We start from the raw sequence: 27,414 nt of genomic DNA on the forward strand, positions 1-27,414 counted from the left end.
CCAAGCTTAAAAATCATAGTCAAAACAATAACAAAAATAAATGGTCCAGCCATGCTGTCATTCAGACTTGCCCTAGAATTACTAAATCTAGATTCAAATCCAGAATCTAGATCAAGATTTAGCCTGTTGTTGACATGGTAAAGTTATATTTAAGATAGCACAGATACTAGATCTAATACATGGGAAAAACACAGATTTGCTTTGTTTTGCACATTGTCCCTCTTTCTACAATTTCAGAATTTGTGTTTTTTAATCTAATGGAGATGACGAGATCTAACCTAGTTCTAGGTCTAAACCTAGGTCTTCATCTAGGTGTATCTCAGGCAAGACTGCCCAAGTAGAGATAGTCTACCTTTACCAATACTTTCTCTTAGAGCTATCATATCCACGTTGTCTCAGGTGACTATGTAAATATTTAGAATCTAGATCTTGAGTGTGGACAATAACCGTCACAATTCCATTAGACTTAGATCTAGATCTACTACTCTTACTAGGCCTAGGACTTTGTTTTACTCAGGTTCACGTGGATTACTCTGGTTCACGTGGATTTCGACTCTAGAACTAAGAAAAAAATAGAATACTCTACAGTAACTTACGTTTATCGAACAAGTTAACTTCCGAGTAGTTAAGCTCATTCGCCGACATTTTTTATGTTTGAATTTGTGTATCTCCGTAAAAATTAGACCTACAGTAACTTACGCTTATCGAACAAGTTAAGCTCATTCGCCGACATTTTTTATGTTTGAATTTGTGTATCTCCGTAAAAATTAGACCTAGAAAAAAACTGATTGTATCTGTGAACTCCTCATCCATTTTTCTTAAAAAGTAGACGTGTTTTATTCTATTACTACTCATAGTTAAACTTATATTTGGTGTTAAAATGGGTCAGGTTGATGATTTCAAAAGCTTAAATTATCGAACACTTTTTTAGCTTTATCTTATCTTATCGAACATATTAAGAACTTATCGAACACACGAGAAGTATGGTGTTTTAAAAGTGTTATAATCTTAAAATTTTGTGAAAAGTATGGTGTTTCAAAAGTGTTATAATCTATCTTTTTTTTTATTTATATCATTTTCTTTTTACGCCATGTCAAGAAAGACAGATTTTTAGTCATTTTCAAATGGTTCACATCGAAGGAATCTATCACTGATCAGCTCTGCTTAGAAACTGACGGTGCTAAGCCCAGTAACGCATTACCGTAGTACTTATTTAGGTCTAAGCTATTTTGAGACATAAGGCCATTAATAAATTAAATCCAGATATTATTTATTTGAGGGAGAGCCTAATAAGCTTTGGTAGCCAATAGATAATCCCGCCCTCCCCAAGTCATTGCAGGACACAACAGTTTAATTGGTTGACCTAAAAACGAAACATACGGTACGCGGCCCTAACTAGCCGCCGATCTAGCACGCTCAGTGTATGTGACAGTTCAAAAGTCAGTGCTAGATATTTTTCGATCTGGGCGGGGAGGGGGGGGGGTGTTGAAAAGCTATGGTAGCTTGCAAGCTGTGTTACCTATAGATGTAGATAAATCCGCCCTCCCTAAACCACCTGGTTAACCAAAAAAAAAACAACGTATTTTAGAGCACGCTTAGTATTTGTCACACACACACACAAACAACATATCTATATATACTACGTATCTATCATGCCTAGTGTTTGTGACCTAATTAGCGGCTTGACCGTAGGTACTCGACTGATGGCTCCTCCCCCTTTCCCCTCAACATTGTTCTTACTACAACTTGAACAATGTTTTGGGGCTGTGTTGATGGCCTGGTTTACACCTGTGTGTTACACTATCACTGACCTTTTTTTTTTTTTGTTGTGTGTTAGTCTGGTGGCTGCGTTTGGATTGAGTCTTGAAATTTACGTTGTTACTTTGCACTGAAAAAGTGTGAATGTGGAGAGTGGAAGCGCGGGTAAGGGGGTGTAGGCAGAATAGGAGAGTGGTTAAATGCGTTATTGTTATTATTTTGTGTATTTGTGATGTTTCAAAGGAGTGTCTTTGTAGTGCATTATGAGCTTTATCATACTTTATGGCAAATATTTTATAGACTCGGCGCCACACGTCTAGATCGAGAAGCACAACTGACTCTATGTATTTGAGGCTGACGTCACATTCTAATGGTCGATCAATTATTGATGATCTCTGGATACAGTGTCTTGACTGTTTCTCTCCCCCACCCCCCGACCTTTTTTTACCTGCCCAAGACATTTTTATTTCAAAATACCATATCTGCATTCTATACCTCCCCCTTTGCCCTTTCGTTTTATTAATATCTCTTCACATCAAGCACATGCGCTAGGTATTGGTATTTACAACACATAATTCAGAAGTTAATAGAATGGGGCAAATTCAGAAGTTAATAGAATGGGGCATCTGAAAAAGAAACAACAACTGAATACATTACACAACTGAATACATTCCACTGTTTCTCTCTGTGGCAAGTCATAGATGCCATTAGCATCAAGCTATAATATATGTGTCATAAAATCAAGCTTTTAAAATGGGTACAATTAGTGCATATCGATGTAAATCTATTTACTTAAAAAAATATAGCACATTTACGGTAAACCACAAATAGCTGATACAAATTGTAACATATGATTAATTTATATCTTTACTTTGCATTACATTATTTAAAAAAATAACAATTAAAAAATATATAATTTAAATATTTTGTCTTCTTTGGGTTATATCCCTTTGATGTTTATTTTTAACATTAAAATGGCGTTCGATATCTTACGAAGCTGAGATTGCTTATATAAAAACTGCTATTATCGAACACCCCCTTTTTAAACCTCAATTTTCATGTTTAGGTAACAAAGGACACTTTCAAATAAATAGTTGTAAATATTTCTCAGCCTAATTAGAAGCGTATTATATAGTTTTTTTGAGCTGAAGCGTCATTAGCATTAAAAAATACCCTTAACCCGAGACTCACTCCACTCTTCCCAAGAGTTCAAAAAATGTGAAATTTTTATACCAATATTACCAATGCACTTTGAATATAAGTAAAAAAATGATCCTCGGGTGAAAATGAAACTAATTATAACTTAACTATCAAGAAATGGACGATGCACAATAAGAATGGACTAGTTTCTTTATAATCATCGAAATAAAGGAGAATTTTAAAAAATACAATGGGGTGTTCGATAAGTACCTTAAAACGAAGGTGTTCGATAGATGTAAGTTACTCTAGAAAAAAACTGATTGTATCTGTGAACTCCTCATCCATTTTTCTTAAAAAGTAGACATGTTTTATTCTATTACTACTCATAGTTAAACTTATATTTGATGTTAAAATGGGTCAGGTTGATGATTTCAAAAGCTTAAATTATCGAACACTTTTTTAGCTTTATCTTATCTTATCGAACATATTAAGAACTTATCGAACACACGAGAAGTATGGTGTTTTAAAAGTGTTATAATCTTAAAATTTTGTGAAAAGTATGGTGTTTCAAAAGTGTTATAATCTATATTTTTTTTATTTATATCACTTTCTTTTTACGCCATGTCAAGAAAGACATTTTTAGTCATTTTCAAATGGTCCACATCGAAGGAATCTATCACTGATCAGCTCTGCTTAGAAACTGACGGTGCTAAGCCCAGTAACGCATTACCGTAGTACTTATTTAGGTCTAAGCTATTTTGAGACATAAGGCCATTAATAAATTAAATCCAGATATTATTTATTTGAGGGAGAGCCTAATAAGCTTTGGTAGCCAATAGCAATAGATAATCCCGCCCTCCCCAAGTCATTGCAGGACACAACAGTTTAATTGGTTGACCTAAAAACGAAACATACGGTACGCGGCCCTACGTAACTAGCCGCCGATCTAGCACGCTCAGTGTATGTAACAGCCCAAAAGTCAGTGCTAGATATTTTTCGATCTGGGCGGGGAGGGGGGTGTGCTGAAAAGCTATGGTAGCTTGCAAGCTGTGTTACCTATAGATGTAGATAAATCCGCCTTCCCTAAACCACCTGGTTAACCAAAAAAAAACAAAAAAAAAAAACGTATTTTAGAGCACGCTTAGTATTTGTCACACACACACACAAACAACATATCTATATATACTACGTATCTATCATGCCTAGTGTTTGTGACCTAATTAGCGGCTTGACCGTAGTTACTCGAATGATGGCTCCTCCCCCTTTCCCCTCAACATTGTTATTACTACAACTTGAACAATGTTTTGGGGCTGTGTTGGTGGCCTGGTTTACACCTGTGTGTTGGGCTATCACTGACCTTTTTTTTTTGTTGTGTGTTAGTCTGGTGGCTGCGTTTGGTTTGAGTCTTGAAATTTACGTTGTTACTTTGCACTGAAAAAGTGTGAATGTTGGAGAATGGAATTGTGTAAGAAAAAAGCGCGGGTAAGGGGGTGTAGGCAGATTAAGAGAGTGGTTAAATGTGTTATTGTTATTATTTTGTGTATTTGTGATGTTTCAAAGGAGTGTCTTTGTAGCGCATTATGAGCTTTATCATACTTTATGGCAATAATTAATATATATATATATATAATTTAAAGACCCTGCACCGCCACACGTCTAGATCGAGAAGCACAACTGACTATGTATTTGAGGCTGACGTCACATTTTAATGGTCAATCAATTATTGATGATCTCTTGATACAGTGTCTTGACTGCTTCTCTCTTCCCCCCCCCCCCCTTTTTTTTTTAACCTACCAAAGACATTTTTATTTCAAAATACCATATCTATATTCTATACCTCCCCCTTAGCCCTTTCGTTTTATTAATATCTCTTCACATCAAGCACATGCGCTAGGTATTTGTTTATAACACATAATTCAGAGGTTAATAGAATGGGGCATCTGAAAAAAAAAAACGTAACTGGATATATTCTGCATTTATTGTTGTAGCACCATCACAATAATGATAATAGCATCAAACTATATGTGTCATAAAATCAAGCTTTTAAAATGGGTACAATAAGTGCATATCGATGTAAATCTATTTACTTAGAAAAATATAGCACATTTACGGTAAACCATAAATAGCTGATAGAAATTGTAACACATGAGTAATTTATATATGTACTTTGCATTACATTATTAAAAAAAATAACAATTAAAAAAAATATAATTTAAATATTTTGTCTTCTTTGGGTTATATCCCTTTGATGTTTATTTTTAACATTAAAATGGTGTTCTATCTTACGAAGCTGAGATTGCTTATATAACAGCTACTATCGAACACCCCCTATTTAAACCTCAATTTTCATGTTTGGGTAGCAAAGGACACTTTAAACAAATAGTTGCTAATTATTTCTCAGCCTAATTAGAAGCATATTATATAGGTTTTGTTTAGCTGAAGCATCATTGGCATTAAAAAATACCATTAACCTGAGACTCACATCACTTTTCCCAAGAGGTCAAAAAAAGTGAAATTTTTATACCAATATTACCAATGCACTTTGAATATAAGTAAAAAAAATTATCCTCCGGTGAAAATGAAACTAAATATAACTTAACTATAAAGAAATGGCTATGCACAGTATGAATGGACTAGTTTCTTCATAATCATCGAAATAAAGGAGAATTTAAAAAAATACTATGGGGTGTTCTATAAGTACCTTAAAACGGAGGTGTTCGATAGATGTAAGTTACTCTAGACTATTATCACTATACTTATAATTTATTACTACAAAACTATAGTCTATACTTATTCATTATTCACTATTAGTAGGTACTTTGATTTTCCGGAATAGGTCGATTTTTTTTGGTTACCGGAAACTAGTGTTTCCCTGCGGCAGTATATAAGGCTGAGACAATGTGTGGTCTAGTATAATGTGGTTTTGTTCTCAAAATCATCCTTAATCGGATTAATTGTGCCCATTCCTTTCACATGGATAGTATATCAGTTAATTATTTAGATCGACATAAGCGTGGTTCTATTGTTTTCATGGACATTTCTCGTACGGCAGATAGCGGTAAGTTGACTTCGAAATTTTTATATTTTTTATCGCGTGTCGTCATTGAAACTAATTACTGCGTGTAGATTAACATTAGACCTAACTATTTTCATTAGTTTTATCTCAATAAGTTGTTGCCTTGATGGCCAGTCGTAAGCTCTAAGGACGGGGTATCGTTTTCGAGAACGAAGCGATCGCGACCATTTTACCGGAAATGATGGAAACAATGATAACAATGGCCGTATCGTATTTTTCTTACATTCCTTTTATTTCTAAATCCATCAACAGCGATCAATTCTTTGATCATCTATTAATTTAAAACTTTAGAAATATTATTTTGATGATAATACTTAACTTTTATGATGTTATTTTCTTTATTTATCTCGCAAGAAGCCTGATATTCAATCGCGATCAAGGCCGTTAATTAAGAAATAATTTTAAAGCTAGATCTAGTCGCGAGATCATAACTCCGTTATAATTAAGCCTATTTAAAAATCTTTGCTATTTAATTTAAATAGTAGATCTATACATATATTTATAAATTTAGCAGTGGAATTAGATTTTAAATAGATCTAGGTCCAAAAAGACTGGATTCCTAAAAATCATTAAATATAATTAAGATTAGATAGGATTAGCAAGGACCCATCTTCTAAAGACATAATTTTTTTATTTTTTTTTTAAATTTTAGAATACTAGGTCTATTTAAAAGAATATTATTACACATACTATGCTAGATCAGTAGCTAAGAAAATATTTTAAAATAACTTTTCTAAAATAAATCAAAATCTAATAAATTGTGTTAAATTATGAATATGAATATATGATAATTAATTGAAAATCAAATTAAAGACAATTATTCAATTATAAATATTTTTTTTATTTTCACAGAAAACTTCATCATGTACATAACTGGCAGTGGTGTGCCACTAGGTGGTGAGTGTGGTGACATGAAAGTCAGATGGATGGCTGCCTGGTTGTGCGGTCTGCGCACTGGATTGTCATTTGGATTTATCGATGGTCCCGGGTTCAAACCCTACCCGCTCCCTCCTCGTCAAACCGGAGGTTTGGACTAGGAAGTAACTATCTTCAACTCTGAAGGAACATCCGGAACATGTAAAACAAACAAAACATACACTGATGATGCAGAGGCAGGGAGCAGTAGTGGTGTAGTTAAGTTGTATTGGATGATACACTAACTTTGACACCTGGCAGCATCGCAGAGCTCAAGAAGGAGATGTGGCTGCGGTTTGACATGATTGTCATACACACTAATGTGGCAGCAACAGACAGGGATGTAATTTAATACTTTAACAGATTCTGCCACTATCATTGAGGGCAAGCAAAAAAGTTCATATTGGAAAATTATTTTCGACCTGGTGACTTATTACATCTACTTACTGTCGCCACAGTGCTATAACCAAAAAAAGTTTTGTGCTAACTTCAATCTCAGGTTTCAAAATAATGAAAAGAACAACACAATTAAATTTGTGCAGAAAATTTTATTCATATATCTCTGAAAATTAAAAAATTACAGCCTTTTTAACAGAAAAAAAGCACTTTTCTGTCTTTTTTTTTTGACACGTGGTGCCTCGTCATGAAGTGTAAAATATTTTCTTGGACTTCTATGTATAATTTAAAGGTAAAATAAGTAGTAACAGGTAATCAAGCATCTCTGTTTAAAATTGTATTCAATTATCTCTTACGGTTCAAAAGTTACGGTCTTTGAAATGTGAAAAAGTACTTCTTCGTCGATCGTTTCTTTTTTACACGTAACCTCACTTTAAAAATTAATAAGAAAATTTCGTCAAAGTCTATCCGTTGTTTGAAAGTAAAATAAATATCAGGACATAATCATGCATTTCTTGTGAAATTTTCATGCAAATAACTCTAATAGTTTATAAGTTACAGCATTTTTATTGCAAAATTTCCCTTTTTCGGTCACGAAATATTTTTAAAAATATAGGCAAAATTTTCGCCACTAAAATTGCTATAACTTCTGTTCTAATTATCTTATAAACATAAATTAGGTATCAATAAATTCAGTTTAAAGAGCTCTATCTAACTATTTCAGTTTCATTACAATATATTGAGTTTGAAATTTTTATCAAAGTACCTACTATTAGTATAGTATTAGTCTAGATAAAAATAAATCTATAATCTCGAGTCATGATTTATCATTTAGTGATTTACGTCTATCGAACACAAGATAAGCTCATTCGCCGACATTTTTTATGTTTGAATTTGTGTATCTCCGTAAGAATTAGACCTAGAAAAAAACTGATTGTATCTATGAACTCATCCATTTTTCTTAAAAAGTAGACATGTTTTTATTCTATTACTACTCATAGTTAAAAATATATTTCTGATGTTAAAGAGGGTCAGGTCGATGCTTTCAAAAGCTTAAAGTTTCGAACATCGATTTACCGCTACCTTCAAGAATCAAACGAAACTATTAAACACACGAGAAGTATGGTGTTTTAAAAGTGTTATAATCTTAGGTGTATAAATTATTAAATTAAACCATTTTATAACTTAACAGATTTCCCACAGTCTCCTGTCGATTTACCAGGAGCACCTGGAAATCTCCTGAAATTGCAAAATATACGAAAAAGTCCTGGAAATATCTGGAAATTATTAAAATGTTTTAAAAACTCGTACAAATATCTGGAAATATATAAGACAAAAATTGTCATTTTGGGGTGCCATTCATTATGGAAAACGCCAATCCTACGTGCAATAAATAAAAACGGCATTGTGCATTACCCGTAATTGTGTAATCTGGGGGAAAATGTAAATTTTTATGACATACTGTATACTGACTTATCTACATGCAAGGCTTATAAAGTAGGTATGTGTGTAGTAAAGAATGAATGAAATTCAAAGACAAATTTATTTTCTAATACAAATTCCTTAGAAATTATTATTCACGACCAAATCCTTACCCAAACTTGGCCCTGCAAAATCCATTTCACATAGGGCCCCACAATGGTTGAGTGGCCCTGCTATTTAGTGACGGGTGAATACAGAAAAGATTACTTGTTCACTTTGCTCCCTTTTTTTTTTGCCGCTAAAACTACGTGGGGTAGAAATAAAAAAAAGAGTGATCTTTCCATGACTTCTTGGTCACAACGGTTAAGTCTGGCCCTGCTATTTGATGACGGGTGAATACTACTTGTTCCCCCACCCCCCTCCGATTTCCCGCGCCCTCCTGATGATTTGTCATTTTGGGGTGTCATTAAAAATGGAAAATGCCAATCCTTCGCGTGATAAATTAAAACGGCATTATGCATTAGCCGTAATTGCGTAATCTGGTGAAAGAAGCTTCTCATGCCTCAAACTAATGAAAAATTATTTGAGGTCAACAATTCTCAAATATAGATTGAAACATTTAGTAATTCTTGCTATTGAGCGTGATCTATGTAGGAAACAGAATTATTAATTATTATGATATACTTTATGACTTTGCTACACATAAGGCTCGTAAAGTAATTCTGTACGTTGTAAAGAATGAATAAAATGCATAGACAAATTAATTTTTTTCTAATACAAACTCTTAAATTTCACTTATTATCCGCTTCCCTACCCAAACTTGGACCCCTCGAAATCCGTTTCGCATGATAGGGCCTCACAATGCTTAAGTCCAGCCCTGCTAAATAGTGACTATTGAATATACATAGCCCCCCCCTCTTGTTTTTTCGTGGGATAACTCTATCCGCAGAAATAAAAGAGTGTTCTCTTCTCATCCAATCTCTTGAGCCTTGAAGAGAATTATATATATAGATAGATAGATACAATAATGATTAAAGATATACTTAGCACTAAAATCTCCAGAGCAGGACACACTTCTCCTGAGTACCCCAAGATACACAACCAATAACTAACATACAAAATATTTACAGTTCGCAACACAGGTCCAGTGGTCAAGCTTGTAACTCAGGAGCAAGTGGCAACTAAATGCACTTTATATATATATATGCCCTTTTATAACCTTCTTTAAAAGGGAATCACTCCTATCTTTACAATAACTCAAAAATAGTTATCTCCCCAGTATGTCACACTGGGTTCGAATCTCAGTGAAGACTTGGTTTTTAAATATAGGCCCCCTGAGTCCACCCAACTCTAATGTGTGCCTAACTTTAGTTGGGGGAAAATAAAGGCGGTTAGTCATTGTACTGGCCACATAACCTTAACATCATCTGCCCTATAGATCGCAAGGTCTGAAAGAGGAACTTTACTTACTTTCTATTATTATTATTACTAGTAAGAACAAAAAAGTACAGGTCTATTGCAAAATAAACAATATTTAGCCTGATAACAAATCATAACTGTTAGTATGCTAGTATAGCATACTTTTATATTTGATAAGTTGGTAAATGGCACACTGATTGTTACAATTTATAGAACCTAGCAAATGATTTCATGATTTTTTATGTGACTGTTGTAACGGATCTTTGTTGGTTTTTTTTTTATCAGGTTATGGCAGACAATGTTGATGAGATGGAACAAAATTTATTTGGTTCTCCTGGTGTGTAATTAGTAATTAAGATTTTTTTTTTTTTTTTTTCTGTTTTTAGTGTGTGTGTGTGTGTGTATTTATATATATATATATATATATATATATATATATATATATATATATATATATATATATATATATATATATATATATATATAGCCAGCAGATATGAGCTACTGCCTGTTGGCCTTAGTTTAGGTAAAACTGATCTAGTTGATTAGATAAAGACATATTTCACACATGTTTATATTCCCGTTTGTTACGAAAATAAAAGTAGAGTGTGAAAATAGATTGACCCATATAGCTGACATATTCATAACTAATAGAATACTGTGAAAGCAGGTTTACCCAATTTGTTAAAATTGAAAAATTTAGTTTTTTTTATGTTTAGGGCCCTTCGGTTGTGGGAGGGATATTGAACATACACTACAGTCTCTGCCATGATCAAAGGAACATTTATGCCAAGTTTTATCAAGATAGGTCATAAATGTTCTTATTATCATACATACATATACCTTACATTCAATATATATATATATCTAATATATAAAGCAGAAAGTAAGGCGTATGTATGTATGTATGTCCCCGCATAGAAATCAAAACCGTTTCACCAATCTTGATAAAACTTGGCAGAAATGTGCCTTGGGTACTAACTTAGACCGTAGTGTATGTGTTGTAGCCCTAAAACAAACTTAAGACCCTCAAAATTAAGTCTATTCATTTCAAATTTTTATCAAATATATGTAGGCCTACAAGCAAATGTTTTTATTTGAAAAAATGGATTTAAGTTGATTAGCTATTTTGATAGCACCATTCATACTATTTTTACATTTAGGCATTCGCTTTACTTATAACATTATTATTTCGTTTAATTGTTCACAAACCAAAGTAACTTTTTTTTTATACAGGAATTGAAGCAAGTGATCTTGTGAGTTTACTGTGCAGGTTTGAAGAAGGTGAGAGCTGAAATAATAGACCAAAATATTATAATTATTAATACCAGTTAGAAATGGACATTTTCTGAATTTTAAAAAATTTTGTCTGATCCATTTTATGAGACAAAAAAATCTAAATTTTTTCCCCAGCATTTCTGTATTAAAAAAAGAACATTAAAAAAATTTTAAGGAAAAAGATGATTTTACTATTTTTCAGTTTTCAGAAGAAAACAAATTAAGACCATCTGATATTGGTCTACGTAGTTTTAATTTAATATTATTAAGTACATAGTCAATTATGAGAATCTTAGTAGTTTTTCCAATATTTTTACTTTTTGTCTCAGCACACTATTCATTTAGTTCCTACAATTTGTCATATCTTTCCTTTCCATCCAGTACTTCTCATTTTACTTGAATCACACAATTGATCCACTTCCCTAACATATCTCTTTCATCATCTTGTACATGAGATTTAAACCTCTCCACTTTTATTCTGAGTTTGTTGATGTATATAATGCTAGTCCAACTCTAAGCTATATCCTCGTTGATTGCCCCAGATACCAGGATGTCAGGGCGAAATATTTTAGAGTCACTAATTTAAATACACTATTTGATAATGTCGACCCTGGGAAGGTACTGGGCTTTATCCGGGAAGTGGGGCTATCTACGAAGATCTGATTTCTGAATTTGTGAACATGCACTATTTACATTAGATTTTTACCAAATATTTAAATTTTTACTACCTTTACTATTTTAACTGTGAATAGACCTTGATTTTAATGATATGACTGTATAGAATCTGGCCCTGTTGTTTAGAGAGAGAGTAGTCCTTAAGGGACTGCAGGCACGACATGGCCTAAATTGTGCAGATGTGCCTCAAATCAAACAATCAATCAACCAACTCTAAGCTTGGAATGTTTTCTCTGTTTGCATATTTCCAAAAACTAACCCATCCTCAAAGTTGGAGTTTTGGTGATTTAGACTCACCTGAACATTTTTATTATTAGCTCTTATGTGCTATCAATGTTTTGTTGTTGTTTTCCTCCTAATAATTTAATTTTTGGTTCAAATCATTTGTTTTCACTAATGTTGAAAGCAAAAAAAAAAAACATTTTTAATAAGCAGATCTTTAAAGGGTTGTATTTGTTCTTGTTTTTATTTTCCATACCTAGATCTATAAATGAATTAAAGTAATAATATTTTTTTGTTCATTTGTTTCAGCTACAAAACCTGTCCCAGAATTAATCACACCTGTGTTAACTATTGGGTAAATATTTTTGTAAAGATATGTATACTAACATTAAAAGTTAACTTTAAATCTCAGTATTCCAATGATTAACTAATTTTATTTTAATTTTACCCAGTAGGTCAGAGACTAATACAAGGAAAAATGGTGAGCATTTACTTTTAAATGTATCATTCAAAGTAATAATTTGAAAATCTTATGCATATATATTGATTATTTGTATGGGCTTCATCTGAGGTTCATATTTTCAAATTTATCTTTTTTTTTTCAGACCTTAACTCTACTTTGAATTCAACATTGTGTGTAAACCAGAAAGAAAACTCTAATACATTGCAAACATCTGAATGTGAAACAACCTATCTCATAAATTCTAATACAAATAAATCATCAACAATTGTCAACAATAAAAGTATTTCCAAGTTTCCCATGTTGTGTGTGCAGAAGGATTTGCTGTTAGGTAATCAGCCTTCTGAAGGTCCACAATATTTGTTGGCCTATAATAGTAATCGGCTTGTTGCTCAATCTGTTCATCAAACACACATTGGAATGAAAAGTAAAATTGATTCTAGGATAAATAGTGGCTTAGAGGAGAAAACATTTGCAAATAGTAATTGTTTTCCTTCAGAGAAATGTCACCAGTTCCTTGACAAAGGTTCTGTAGATCATAATTACTGTTTTGCAGAACTTCTTAGTCGAGAAAATAAAGCTGTGGTGCCAAAGCCTGTCAGCCTACAAAGTCCAACAGAGTCTTTTTCTCTTGTATCCAACACATCTATTGAAAACACTGAAACAACTGTTGAAGAGGGTCAAGTATTCATAGATAACAATGGTAATGATCTTCAATTGGAATCAACTCAACCTTCAGGTCATTTAGAAACTGCAGATGTTTATAAACAAAAGCAGCATGTAAAGAGGAAAAGAATTAATGGAAACAGCAAAAGACTGAAACTTGATCCTAGCCATAGTTGTGATCAGGAAGATGATAGTATGTATTTTGACAAAATTCCTTCCTTCTTGACTGCTTTGTCAATACCAACCAAGTCAATAAAAACAAGTGTATTTGAAAGTGCTTCTACTTCCATTGGACTAGCTGATCATATTGATTTTGTTGAAAAAGAGGAGCCTCTTGATGAGCATCATTTCACTAAGGTGCCTGCTCATCGAACTTGTTTTACAAACACAGTCAAGGAAGTAAATATACAGGAGAGTGGGAATTGTTCTAATGAAAATAATTCTTGTCCAAATGAAGAGAATATCTTAAGATATTTAAATCACTCTCCTTCACCATTAGAGTCAGTTGAGAGGTGTTTGCTGTCACCAGCTAGATTATCTAGGTCACATACAAGAGGTTCTTTCCGTTCAAACTCCTTATCTTCTGATTGTTCTTCCTGTTCAACCTGCAGCAGCAGGTCTTATTGCTCAACTTGCGACAACTCAAGGTCAAGATCCAGATCATTTAGCTCTTGCAGCAGTGACAGTAGATCAAGGTATTTATTTCTATCTTTAAAGTCATGCTTTCATTCAAATTTCCTTTCAAAAATGTTATTTAGTTTGTGCTATATTGAAAAATGAGGATTATATTAGTGATTATTTTTAACAGGTCTAGATCTCCATCATCAAGGAACTCTAGAAAGCGTCAACTATCAAGATGTAGATACTCTCCCTTCCATGACAAACATGGCAGAAGTAGAAGCTCTGTTAGAAAAGAAAGGTTAAGGTATGTATCCCAATAGGCTTGGTTAAAATAATTTCAAATAGGAATTGCATGGAAGGAAAATGAAGTAATGCTATACTCCTAAGTTTGTGTATTTTAAACATAAATTGAAAGTGAGTTTTAGGTCCAAAGCTGTTTGTACAATAGAAAAGTCAAAGATTAGGAAAAAAAATATTTCTTACCCATCTCATTTGTTTCACTTAATTTCTAAAACTAAGTCTTTCTTTAAATAATTGCCACAAATTCATGCTAGAGAATAAAAATTATAGAATCTGAAGAATTAAATAAAAATTGGCGCAATATTTGACTAATCTGTTTTTAAAAGTCGTATTTTCTTCACAAAAAGGTCCTCTCGCCATTTTATATATCTATTACTAATGATTGCATTTGAAATGACCTGGGGGAAGGGGCTCAATAAAAGAAGTTTATATAACATAAAACTTACATTAGTAACAGTTTTTATAGCAAACATCAAAGATTAGTCGACAAGGATATCCAGTATTTTATTATTAAAATTTATTGTAAGATTACAAGTGATGATTTTAAAGACAAGCTAGGGGTGCTACTTTTCCGGAATAACCCTGTAATCCGGGTTTTGAGGGGTCCGATTTTTCCCCCCTCCGGGTTTGTTTCTACAATTTTGTTTTTAGTTGATTTAGATTTTTTCGAAATTTCTTATCATTTTCCCCGTTAATTTTAGTTTGTTAGTTCCGATCACGCGAGCCGCCATTTTTAAACAAAATCAACTAGTCTCATCCTCGTGATTCGCGAGACTTTCACTTTGCATGCGCACTAAGCTTTATTTACCGGTACAGTATTTTTTTCCCAAGTGTAAACATTCTATAGATCTAGAATTTCTAGATTTACGGAACGCACCTTGAATCGGCTCGATTTAGAGTCTAGATCTATTTCTATGGTCAATCTAGATCTGATCAAGACTGTAAAGTCTTGTATTTAGTATAGATATAGTCTAGAATCTAGATTAAGGCGAGGTCTAGTCTAGATCTACTCGCGTACCTAGTAGTCCTAGATCTAGATCGAGAAAAAAAATTCAGGAGTGTGAAATTAGATTTTTTTTTCTTTCAGTGTTTTATATTTTAATATTTGTATAGGTTCCATATAGAGCCTTATCCTATGTCTAGAGCTATATTGGTCTAGAGTATTATAGAGGTAGGATCTAGATTTAGGATGGACTAGATAACCATATTTACATCTTTTTTAAATCAGAACTAGAATCAATGATTGAAGAATTAAATTAATAAGTTTGCATTCGCCTGAAGGTCAAGAGGCAACAAAAAATAGACAGATTGGTCAATAGATCTATACAAATTATAATTATGTACAAGCAGTCCAGCACATTCTAGCCATCTAGGTCTACATTTAAATATTAGAAACTAAATCTAACATTTTGGAGGCGATCTGGACTAAATCTGAAATCAATTTCATCTTGTTGCAATAGATTTACTGGTCCATGCATGTACATTGATGGAATCAGTTTTATCAATGTTGATTAAAGTATATATAAACTACTACTGCCTGTGATGAAAAAGAGAAAGCTTATTCATTAATATAAAAAACACTTTAAGAAAAAAAAAGTGGTACCTGCAAAGATGGGGCTCCAAGTATACATGCAAGTATGATGTATCAAAAGTCATTGGAGCTTCCTGTATGATTCATCGACAAATATTAGCTGCTTTAAAGTTTGTACAGACTCTTGCAACAATATTGCAGTATTTGCACTGATTACCATCCTTGCTCTGTCATGCTTTTTATACAGAATATAAGTATGCAATTCGTAAATAAATTTATAAGTACACACATATGTTAGATGAAATAAAAAAAAAAATTTTTCATGAATAAACATAAAGCTTTGGCATTACCTATCCAATATTTTTTTTAAGATTACGATTTTGTTACATCAAAAGAAGTAATTGAATATGGATTGGGGTTGCTGCATAGTGGGGAGTTGTAAAAGGGGGTCATTTAGCCAAAAAGTTAGAAAACTGCTGTTTTAGATCAATGTGACAAAATATATATATCTTAAAAATTTATATATATTATATTATATATATAAATTTATAATCATTTTTCATTATTGGTTATCATTTATTGTATGTATTCCTTGACATCGACATCTTACATTTTTAAGTATTTGTATTTTTCAAAATATTTTGCATAATTCTCATCTCTACCTGGTCCCATCTGGGGCACAGGCCACCAGTCAGCTTTTTCCATACATCTCGGTTCTGTTCAAGTTTCTCCAACTGTCCCAATGTCTTTTCCGTCTGCTAGTCCTCTGCTTCCAATTGCGACGTTATGTATTTCTAGGCTGTCCCCTCTTGCTTTTTCCTTGGGGATTTGCATAATTCATCTGTCCCTTTAAATTTAGTCCTAGAGCTGATGTGACAGCTCGCATAACCACTTGCATAATTATAGAAACATATTATCCAAATATCTGTTGCTAACAAGTGCTAAGCATTGTGCTTACCAAAAAATTACTTAAGAAATAAATTCATTGGTCAGCAAATAAAAAATATTTGCTCAATGAGCTTCAGTCAAAACATGCTTTTTTTTCCTTCTTCATTTTTGTTTTTATTTATATTGCATTTAGTCATTAGAAAAATGGGTTGCCTTAAAAAAAAATTTCTGTTTGGAGTAAAAAGTGTAAAAAAAAAATATTTTTCATAAATTTCTTTTAAGTCTTGAGTGTTTGTCATAGAAAAGAATTTCTGTACAAGTTATAAGTTAACAGCTTTCTTTATTTTTTAGAAGACTGCAGCTACCAGATAAAACTAAAAAGAAATATAAAAAGAAATCAAAAGGATTATTGACTCCCCAAAAAACTTCCCACTTAAATTTTGTATTGTGTTGACTGTAGAATGTTTATAGTATAGTTGCAATGGCATGATTCTAAATCTTGATAATCTATCTAGGTCCCATTCACCCAATCAAGCTACAATAGAGAGGAGAAAAGAAAAAGAAAGGGAAAGAGAGAAAGCCATGGTAAGTTTAACAATAAAGCTGAACTGAAATAGAAAAATACAATTTATAATATAAACATTCAAGCAGCCCATTTTTTCAGCCTAAAAATAAATCTGTACATTATTCCCAATATTTCTCCTGACTAAAAAAAAATGAAAATTTTTCATTAAAAAAAAATTGATTATATTATTTTTCATTTATGGAAAGATAAGAACTAAGGCTATATTTACTATATTTACACATGCACACATAATCTAATCTTGGTCTATTTAAAAAACTCAGTTCACAAACCCCAGTGTTGAAAATTTCCTGATATTTGTCTGTTCTCATTACTGAAGTACTCAAATACTTCAATGAAATATATTAAAAAGGAGCAAGGAAAACATTAAAAAAAAAATACTTTTTTAAAAAAGAGAATACTTACACATCTTATAGAGTGATGCTTTTGTTCCTAAAAACTATTTTCTTTAATATATAGAACATTACTTCCCAAGAAAAAATCTCAGAATGTTCAAACAAGTCAAAAATGTATTCTCTGATAATAGCATTTTTTTTTTGTTAATCTTGCAAAAAACAAAAAGCAGCTTAGCTCTCTTGGCAGGGAACTGATTAATTATATAACTATTTTTGACAACATAACATTCTGGATCTGTTTAAAAGGAAGCTATACAGTTGACATTTAATGTCAAAATTATCACACAAAAAAAGCATGCATGGTACCGATTCCACAACAATTTGTCCCTGACCTTTCGTTCACCGACAAATCATTCATGACTTGACACGGCTATTCGTTCACCTGAGATATGATCCCTCACCGACAACTGGCTAACAGGCAACTTGTTCACGGACAGTTCATGACAAATCATTCACTAGAAACAAATTAAACACACAACGAGAATATATATAGTATTAACAATATGTTATTATCCATTAAACAATTTGTCAGTGAATGATTTGTCGTGAATCAACTGTCTGTGAACAAGTTGTCTGTGAGCCAGTTATTGGTGAGCGATATGTCAGGTGAACGAAATGCTGTGTCCCCTACAAAACATTTTGTGTTCAGCTCGATATTAAAGTGGAGATAAAATAGATGTACTTGCTTTATTGTAAATACTTTAAATGTGCTTATATAATCCATGTCACAGGCTTCATTGACAAAAATTGAAGGCATCTTCTTAAAGACTAAATTGTCATAAAATCTTTCCTATTCCACTTCAAAAAAATATATTATAAATGTTCTTTAAATCTACACTAAAGTCCTTAATATGGCTTCTACAATAGTGTTAATCTATGCAGCATTAAAAAAAATACTTTTTTTCAGGAGGAACGCCGTGTTGTGTATGTTGGCAAAATACCCAATGATTATACTAAACGGCAGTTGCATCAGAGATTTCAGTGTTTTGGTGAAATAAAAGAAGTCAAGTTAAATTTTCGGGAGCATGGGTACTTAAAGTTTCATACTTTTTTTTGATAGAGTAATGTACTGGTTAAACTTTGATGTCATTTATATAGCAAATGTTATTTTTTTAATACCATCAACGCTAGTCTGTATTTTATAAATAAATGTCAAAAATTTCCTTTAAGATATCAGGTTATTTTTAATTATGAAAATTATTTGTCCACAGAGATAACTATGGCTTTGTGACATTTGCATATGCATGTGATGCTATAGCTGCAAAAGAAAGTAAGTATAAAGTAATAAGTCTTAAGATTTGTTATAAGGGATCAGGCAGACATAGTTAACACTCACATCTTTGTACTTTTTGTTTCCTGTCAGAATATATATGTATTTATATATTATGTATGTGTGTGTGTGTATATATATATATATATATATATAGATATAGTTTGTCCATTGTGGTTCAATGGTGACTACTTTCGTCATCCAGGGGACTGAGGGCTTTGAGTTGGGGTTTTGTGCCTCCTCATGTGGCTGATGAGACCTACTTGATCCAAGAATGTTCAGCTGCTGATTATTCAAGCTGGAGCTAGTTTCATTGCCCATACTATTTTTGCTGACACATTTTTTGTTTGGTTGTATCCAAGTGTTAAGTTCTCTAATGATAAGGTGGTGGTATGTTCCACATTCTGCACCACAGCAAGATATGTTGACAGGTATGGTAAATTTTTATGGTAATGGCATAGTCTTATTAGGTGCCAATGTCTTGAGCGGGGATGAATCCAGGAAGTTCACTTTGTGAATCTGAATATTGTATTTGATATGAGCAGCTTGTGTTCAGAACAGGTCTGGTGAGTAGTAATAGTCCATTGCTGTTGCACTGACCTATCCCGTATTAGCTTAAGACTCTTTTCCAGATATGATGGTCAGAGCCGATTTTGTTATATCACGTATGGTGGAGTTTAATTCTTTATTGAACTTTGCTATGACTTCATCCGGTCATAGCGTTACAGCTACCAATGAAAATGTGTTTCTTTCTTGTAATGGCAGCTTTAGGGTCATGAGCCTGTCACTGATTTCTTTAGGAGGCCAGACTAATTTAGTTATTAATAATGTTTTATGGCAAAGCCGACTGCAGCTTCATGTCATACTTCAGTGCTTCTGCCGCTCCAGAAGAAAATATATCCAAATCCTCTTTCAGAGAGTTAGTCTTCATCTACAAACTAGTCTCATTCAGTGCTGCCATGTCTGTTTTATCAGTGGAGCTCCCTGGCTACTAGTGCAGTCTGTCTTTATGGTCTTTCAGATGCATCATTGTCAAGTGAAGTGCGCATATCCCATGCACCAATGGTAATAGGGACTATCTTGTCTTTTTCTTTGAGTTTCGACAGCTAGCGTAGGGTTCCCACTAACTGCGTTAGGCTGGCTAGGGTAGTTTGGAGCAGGCAATTTTTGGGCTCCTTTTCTAGTCCTGCTCTACTGCTGCTGTGTGTCAGTACTTAATTACAATATGGCCTGTGCTGTAGCTATGGCTTCCGATGTGCTCACACCTACCGCTTGAATAAAAACAAAGTTTTGTTACTTTGTCATATCTTTTTTTCTGTTTCAGGAGGCAATAGCACTGCAGATCCTCTTAAGTTTGACTTATGTTTTGGAGGCAGGAGACGTTTCTGTGCTGATCAGTATGCTGATTTAGGTAATGTATTTATCATTTGTAAATACCACTACAGACTTTCCTTGCTATGTTATCATTAGCATTTAATTTGAAGACTAGCATGTCATTGGACAGATTTAGATTTGTCTCTGAAAAATATTTGTTTGCTGCGTTGCAGAGTAATATTAAATGTTAGGTAGCCAAATGAGAAATAAAATATTGATAGAATTTTCTTGCTGAGCTGAGCCCTATCTCCACAAATGTAGTTGCACACTGTTATGAACATAAAGATAAGAGAGTCAAAAACCATGTCTGTATAGTATGGCTTTAATACACTGAATGACTACACAACACACATTTCGTGGACACATTCTCACGGACAAGTTAGAAGCACAAGTAAACATAAGAACGATAACCGATACAGAATACAATTTTCATAACATTCACCCCCAGTTCAAATAGAGATTCAAGTACACAAACAATGTAGAATAGCATAAAATTATGTAACATGTTGATATAACATGGTAAATCAAATAGCTTATTAAAATATATCATGATAGATCAAATATCACATTAAAGTCAGCAAAGCCGAATGAAAGTAGTAGAATAAACAAAATAATAGTTCTAGTAAGCTGATGAGCTTTTACACTTTGTAGTTGGGCCTAGTTCTCCTTACTCTAAGATTGTATGTATGTGTGGTTTCATATGCTTGAGTTTCGGACGGTCTGGCTATGTCTTCAGTGGTGCTGGTGGTTTCTTCAGGCATGATAGAATCAGTCGGTTGATTCCTGGGAGGTGAGCTTTGCACGGGGCAGCCAATATCAAGCTCTGTTCTGCTCTTATTCTCATTTTCTATAACTTTTTGTTCCTCCCTAGGGGCTAACATTCGTAATGAGAGTTTCCTCTATACCGTTAGGTGTTTGGATAACAGCGTACTGAGGGTTGCATGTTACCAAATCAACTTCCTCTGTGATGGGATCATATTTAGATGATCTAACATTCTTCTTCAGCAGGACAGGACCAGGACTGGTCAACCATGTTGGCAAGGATGTCCCGGAACCACTTCTTCGGTTGAACCCAAGAAGTTGTTCATGTGGTGTCCTGTTAGTTGCAGTGCATAGTAATGACCGGATGGATTGCAGAGCATCATTTAGTACTAGTTCCCATTTGGCTATGTCCAATTCCTTAGAATGTAGAGCCAAGGTGATGGCTTTCCATAAAGTCCTGTTAAGTTTCTCTATTTGTCCGTTCCCTCTCGGGCTGTAAGGGGTCGTTCTACTGGTTGCAATTCCTCTCTTGTGGAGGAAATGCTGCCCCTCTGTAGACATAAACGAAGTTCCCCTGTCAGTGTGGACGTATGCTGGAAATCCAAATAGGGCGAATAGTTCATTGAGACATTTAACGACCGTAGAGGAAGACATATCGGGACATGCAAATGGAAATCTAGAGAATTCATCTATAATGGTAGGTAGATAGCTATTTCTTGAAACAATAGGGAGAGGTCCCTTGAAATCCATACTAATTCTCTATAAAGGTTGAGTTGCTTTAATCAGTTTTCCGGTCGGCTGTCGAAAAAACGGGGCTTTAGTTCTGCACAAGTTTGACATTGTTCTATCACAGTTCTGATGTCATCACAGGAAAATGGAAGATTTTTACTCCTTACGTAGTGCAATAGTCGAGTAACGCCCGGGTGGCAAAGACTAGTACGCAGCAATTTAAGGTCATTGCGAGTGATAGCAAATAGATAGTTTCTGGTAAATGTATCAGCTACAGTGTTCTGCATGCCATGGCGATAGATGACTTCATAGTGGAAACACGAGAGTTCTAGTTTCCACCTCTGGATTTTTTCATTTTTAATTTTTCCTTTGTTTGACCTGTTATACATGAAAGAGACAGATCGCTGATCCGTAACAAGTGTGAACGCTTTACCAACTAAGAAATGTTTCCATTTCCTCAACGACTCAACAATTGCATATGCTTCTTTCTCAACTGAAGAATGTTTTCTTTCTCTTTTTGTTAATGAGCAGGAGAAGAAAGCAACGGGCCAATCATCTTGGTTGAGGGTAGCTGCAATGGCTATATCAGAAGCATCCGTCTCAACGGTTAAAGGGCTATTCGGATCAATAGTATATATGGCGGCTTTTTCAAGCTCATGTTTCAAACTTTCAAATGTTCTTTTGACTTCTTCGGAGACAGGAAATTGTTGATTTCTTGTGAACAGGCTAATTTTTGTTGAAAAGTTAGGTATCTACTGTGAGTAGTAAGCCAGAAGACCCACTACTCGTTTCTGTTCACGCATGTTCACTGGTACGGGTAATTCCCTTAGAGCTCGAAATCTCTCAGGATCCGGCTTAAGTTGTCCTCTGGAAATCTCGTATCCTAACAGTCTCACTTTAGCAGTGCTAATTTCACTTTTTGTTTCATTAAAAGTGATTCCATACTTTTGAGCACTATCAAGAAATCGCTGTAGGTTTCGGCCGTGTGATTCAGAGTCCATACCGCAGATGGTCACATTGTCCACATAAGCAAAAGTGTCAGTGAGTCGTTCGTCTTCGATGATTTTGTCAATCGTGCGCTGAAAACAGGCGACTCCATTCGTAACGCCAAACGGAATTGATACAGTTTCCCACATGTTTCGAAGGCTGTGAACGGCCTTTCCTCTTCTTTTATAGGAATCTGATGGTATGCACTTTTCAGGTCTAAAGTGCTATATACAGAGTACTGGGAAATCTTTTCTGCTAGTTCATCAATTCTGGGCATATGGTAGGCGTCTAGTTGAGTGAACCGGTTTATGGTTTGGCTGTAGTCTATAACCATTCTTTTCTTATGTCTGTCATTTGTTGTGACTAGGACTTGTGCACGCCAGGGAGATTTAGATGGTTCAATAATCTCATCCTTTATTAGTTGTTGAATTTCCTTCTCTATAAACTTTCTATCTGGAATTGAGTATCTGCGAGACCTTGTAACCACTGGGGTACAGTTTGGTGATAGATTACTAAATAGGCTAGGAGCTTCTGCCTTCGCTGGCTGGAGAGTATTCAGGTACAATGATGGTTTCTGACCATCGAAAGGAATAAACAGGTTTTGGTGCAAATTTATAAAGTCAAGTCCAAGAATTACGTCAGAGCATAAATTGTCTAGTAGAGAAAGTCTAACTCCCTCGTATCGTTCATTTTTGAGACGTATGTTAGCGTAGATATGTCCTTGAGTGATTCGAGATAGATGGGTGGAAGCCATAAAGATTCTGTTGCCTGAGGAACATGTCTGCCATTTGTGCTTCTTAGCCATGCGCGTCGAAATACAGCTCCCAGTGTCTACTAGGGCCTTCAATTGCACATTGTTGATGCAAATAGGTATTGTAGATTTGTTTAGGTTCATAGGCTGTACAGTAGCGATAGCTGAAACTGTTGAAGCCCTAGATTTGCAAACTTTCTGAAAATGGCAGTTTTTGGAGCATTGGTTGCATGTGGCTACCCTTGCAGGGTATTGAGAGCGGGGATGTTTAATCCTACCGCAAAAGTAGCACTTGCTAGCTAATGCATTTTGAGGAATCATTACATTTGGCAAGGTGGAGGCCGAAGAATTGGTGGGAGTAGTTGCCGTGCTATTCGTTTCCGGCTGTGATGATTCATACTGTAAAGAGTGCTGATAAGCATGTTCTAGTAAGCAAGCCTCCTCGAAGGCGTCCTTTAAACTCAAAACAGTCTTTTCAAGTAGACGTTTTCTAATGCTGTTGAACACTAGTCCATTGATAAACGAATCTCTAATAGCCTCTTCTCTGTGTTGTTCAGCAGTCACCGCCCTGAAGTTGCAATCTTTGGATAGAATTCTTAATTTCTGCATGTAGGCGTCTATAGTTTGACCTTGCTCTTGTTTGCAAGTAGCTAACCTGTGCCTAGCAAACACCTCATTCTTTGGTTGAATGTAGATGCCATTTAGAGTCTGGATTGCTTCATTGCATAATGTTTTGCGCAATTCATGGGAATTTGGCAAAATATTTAATATATTGGTAAAATATTGAAGTCTATATCGTTTGACTGATTCATTGTAACATTTCTTTCATCTTTGCTAACCCTTCTTTTACATTCAACATCTGAAATTACATCATCATCTTCACAAATCTCAATAGACACTTTTTACTTTCCAATTCTACAAAATTTACATAAATTGCATGTGAGATTTCAATGCCTGAAGAAAGTTGTCATTTGTTAAACAGTGACTTTTGGTTGGCATTCTGATATTACAATGCTAGCTACTATTTCAGTAGATTCGATTAAAACATTGTTGAAAATCAAAGCGGTCTTTATATACATGCAACTAAAATACAGCTGAAAGTAAATTTTCACATCTGCTTTTGATATAAAGTATAACATAATGTTTGGGACATTATTTTGAATTAAAATATGTTTAGCCAAAATATTTTTTAAAATGTATATCAATTGTGAATAATATGTTCCAATATTTAGCCACTATTTTTTTTTTCAATGTCAGTTTTTCCCAAAAGTGCATTTTTTCACTTGGGTGTCCCCCCACCCTGGGCATACAGACACCCAAACGGGTGTCACCCGGTGCGGACCGCACCCCCCTAGTGACGCCACTGGATGCTTTAATTATCTTATTTTATAAAAGACAGCCGTCTCTTTAAAAAAGATGATTAGAGTGCTTTGAGAATCTTACTTTTAAAAGAAACAAGATGATTACAGTGCTTTGAGAATCTTGCTCTTAAAAGAAACCTTATAATTTAAGAATAATTTGTTTGTAAATAAAAATGACAAAATTAATTCCAGTGACAGCTATCTTTGTTCTCTGATATAATAATATTTATTTGTATTTGATCTTGAGTTTTTTTTTTCTGATCACATTTAGCATTCAATTGTGTTTATACAAGATGTTTTCTTCTGATCATGTAGTATTCCATTTTATTTAAACTTGATCATTTATTCTAATTGGTAGATGGCAACCAAGAAATAGAAGAAGAGTATGCTCCAATGCCCAAGAAAAAAAATGGTGAGCTTGATTATGGTGACTTACTTCGTCTGCATTCTAGCAGACAACTAAAGAAATATTCTTAATGCAAGCCTTGGTATTAGAGTTCATGTTTGATCAATTCTTGTTTCTTCTAAGAAGTGTTTCTGTTAATGTCAAATTGCTCAGCTTACTAAGAGTTTTTTTTTTCTTTTCTAAGACCAGTATTTTTTATACATTGTAGAATTTCAATTAATTTATGTATCATACTTTTGTATTAGTTTTTTTAATTGTTTTTAAATTGCTTAATAAAGAATTCAATTGACAAAAGAGCTTCAATTTTCATTTAAATAATAGTATCACTTTCATCGGCACAAGTACCATATATAGATTCTCCAACACTCAAACAATGGTCTTTAAAGAATCTGAATTTGAAAACTAATTACAACATTTCTGACACACTGTTCATCACAAGCAGAAGCTTAAATGTAGAGAATGTGAATGTAGTTGAAGTTTTGGGGGAAAGAAAAAAAAATAAAAATTTTCTTTTATAAAAGACTTATATAAACTTTTATTTAAAACAATGAGAAAACTGCCAAGCAATCTTTACTAAAACTTTTATTTATTTTTTTTTAAATCACAAAACACAAAGTAAACATGACTAAAACCTTCATTGATAAGTAACATTAAATGTGAACATAAGGTAATGTTTTTTACATTGAGATGTGTTTGTATTAGAAGTCAGTGATTCCCAGGGTGTTCAGTATAGACCCCCAGGGGTCTACGATGACTTCAAATGGGTCTATGAGAGTTAAAAAATGAATTGGGGGGTCTACGATGGTGAATCTAATTTCAGGGGTTGAGACTTTTAATTTTATTTCCCATTAATGGAGTGAACATTTACACATATGAATTGTGCCATAGTTAATCATTGGATTTAATCCTCTTATTCAAATGAAATTTTACAATGCTGACATCTTAATCAAATCTCCTTAGTTTGTCCAATGGCCCAATTCAAAAAGATATGTAGACAGTAGTCAACAATGTTAGTTACCAGTACTTTAAATTTGGCTTCATTCCTCCCTTCATTGCCTATGTGCTCTTTATGCAACTAAGTTTTAAGTAATGACGCCATGAAACCATCTAAGCTGGAGGATCATTAGAGAGGACGACACCCTGATCAAATAACTAAAGATTAAAAATGCTTTTGAACACTCAAGTTTAGACAAGACCCACAGTGGACAAAATGTTCTCTTCAGCATCACAAAGACAAGAGGCTCGAGCTTCTTACAATATATCTACTTAAGCAAAATCCGTTTAAAAAAAAACAGCACACTATTGGCGAACAATTGATTTGATTGGTTGAAGGAAATGATTTCATTGGTTAAGCCAAGTGTCAATTAGAGGTCAAAAGGTCGTCTTGGAGAAAAGTCAGTCTGGAATGTAAATCTTGTAGAGATAAGACGTGTCTTAGTTTTGAGTTAAAATGTGTAGAGATCAGTCTTGTATTTGTATTAAATCCAGTAGTAAATTTGAATATTTTATTTTTATACATTTTACTATTGTAAATAATGTACATTGCAGTGATTCCTAGTTTTGAATTAAAGTTCTGTATTTGATTTAAAAGGATCTTCACTAACGTACTCAATCTCTAAGATAGTATTTAGATATACATCTATAGACTCCTCGGCATCACGGTTACAAGATATCAGCGCCCCTGACAATTCGGCAAAGATCAACAGGGAATGCAACTAGTAAGAAAGAAACTTACAAACAGTGACAGTCAAGCTCTTTACTGTAAAACCTTTATCCGTGATATTTACATATAACTGCATCTGATATCATAAAAAGAGCTCCTGTAAGTAACAATACAGTTCGAAGTGATGGTGAAATAAGTTAGGACATTGAACGCTCAGACAACTTTCTCTAAAAATCTGGACGAGTTCATTCTGCCTGGTAATGAAGCATTATTGGCATATGTTCATTTTGTTATGAAAGAAGAGACCCATGAAAACAGGCGAGATCAATGCCTCCTTCACACTCGATGGTTGTGGAAAGTTGTGTT

The 27,414-nt window shown here is 33.9% G+C and overlaps 1 protein-coding gene across 4 annotated transcripts; it reads left to right on the forward strand.

Moving 5' to 3' along the window:
* The first annotated feature begins 30 nt into the window (after positions 1-30).
* Positions 31-25,679, forward strand: LOC106064298 (uncharacterized). 4 transcript variants are annotated; one of them, XM_056040062.1, is made up of 12 exons: positions 31-137; positions 10,412-10,463; positions 11,363-11,410; positions 12,611-12,656; positions 12,754-12,782; positions 12,907-14,122; positions 14,236-14,352; positions 17,283-17,352; positions 18,653-18,774; positions 18,957-19,015; positions 20,340-20,426; positions 25,338-25,679. In XM_056040062.1, the coding sequence occupies exons 1-12, from the start codon at positions 135-137 to the stop codon at positions 25,454-25,456; spliced, it is 1,968 nt and encodes a 655-aa protein (XP_055896037.1). In that variant the 5' UTR covers positions 31-134; the 3' UTR covers positions 25,457-25,679. The 4 variants fall into 4 exon arrangements, with proteins under 4 accessions (XP_055896037.1, XP_055896046.1, XP_055896053.1 ...); XM_056040071.1 differs by having other exon boundaries at positions 12,757-12,782; XM_056040078.1 differs by lacking the exon at positions 31-137 and adding an exon at positions 217-399.
* The last annotated feature ends 1,735 nt before the right edge of the window (positions 25,680-27,414 follow it).

Source organism: Biomphalaria glabrata, chromosome 1 (genome assembly GCF_947242115.1).
Source record: "Biomphalaria glabrata chromosome 1, xgBioGlab47.1, whole genome shotgun sequence".
NCBI classification, from domain to species: Eukaryota; Metazoa; Mollusca; class Gastropoda; family Planorbidae; genus Biomphalaria; species Biomphalaria glabrata.

Excerpts from the sequence above, each read along its gene's own strand:
- LOC106064298 (XM_056040062.1), top strand. Across the intron at positions 18,775-18,956 it reads TTAAATTTTCGGGAGCATGG|AGATAACTATGGCTTTGTGA; the intron begins GTACTTAAAGTT and ends ATTTGTCCACAG. Across the intron at positions 20,427-25,337 it reads TGATCAGTATGCTGATTTAG|ATGGCAACCAAGAAATAGAA; the intron begins GTAATGTATTTA and ends TCTAATTGGTAG.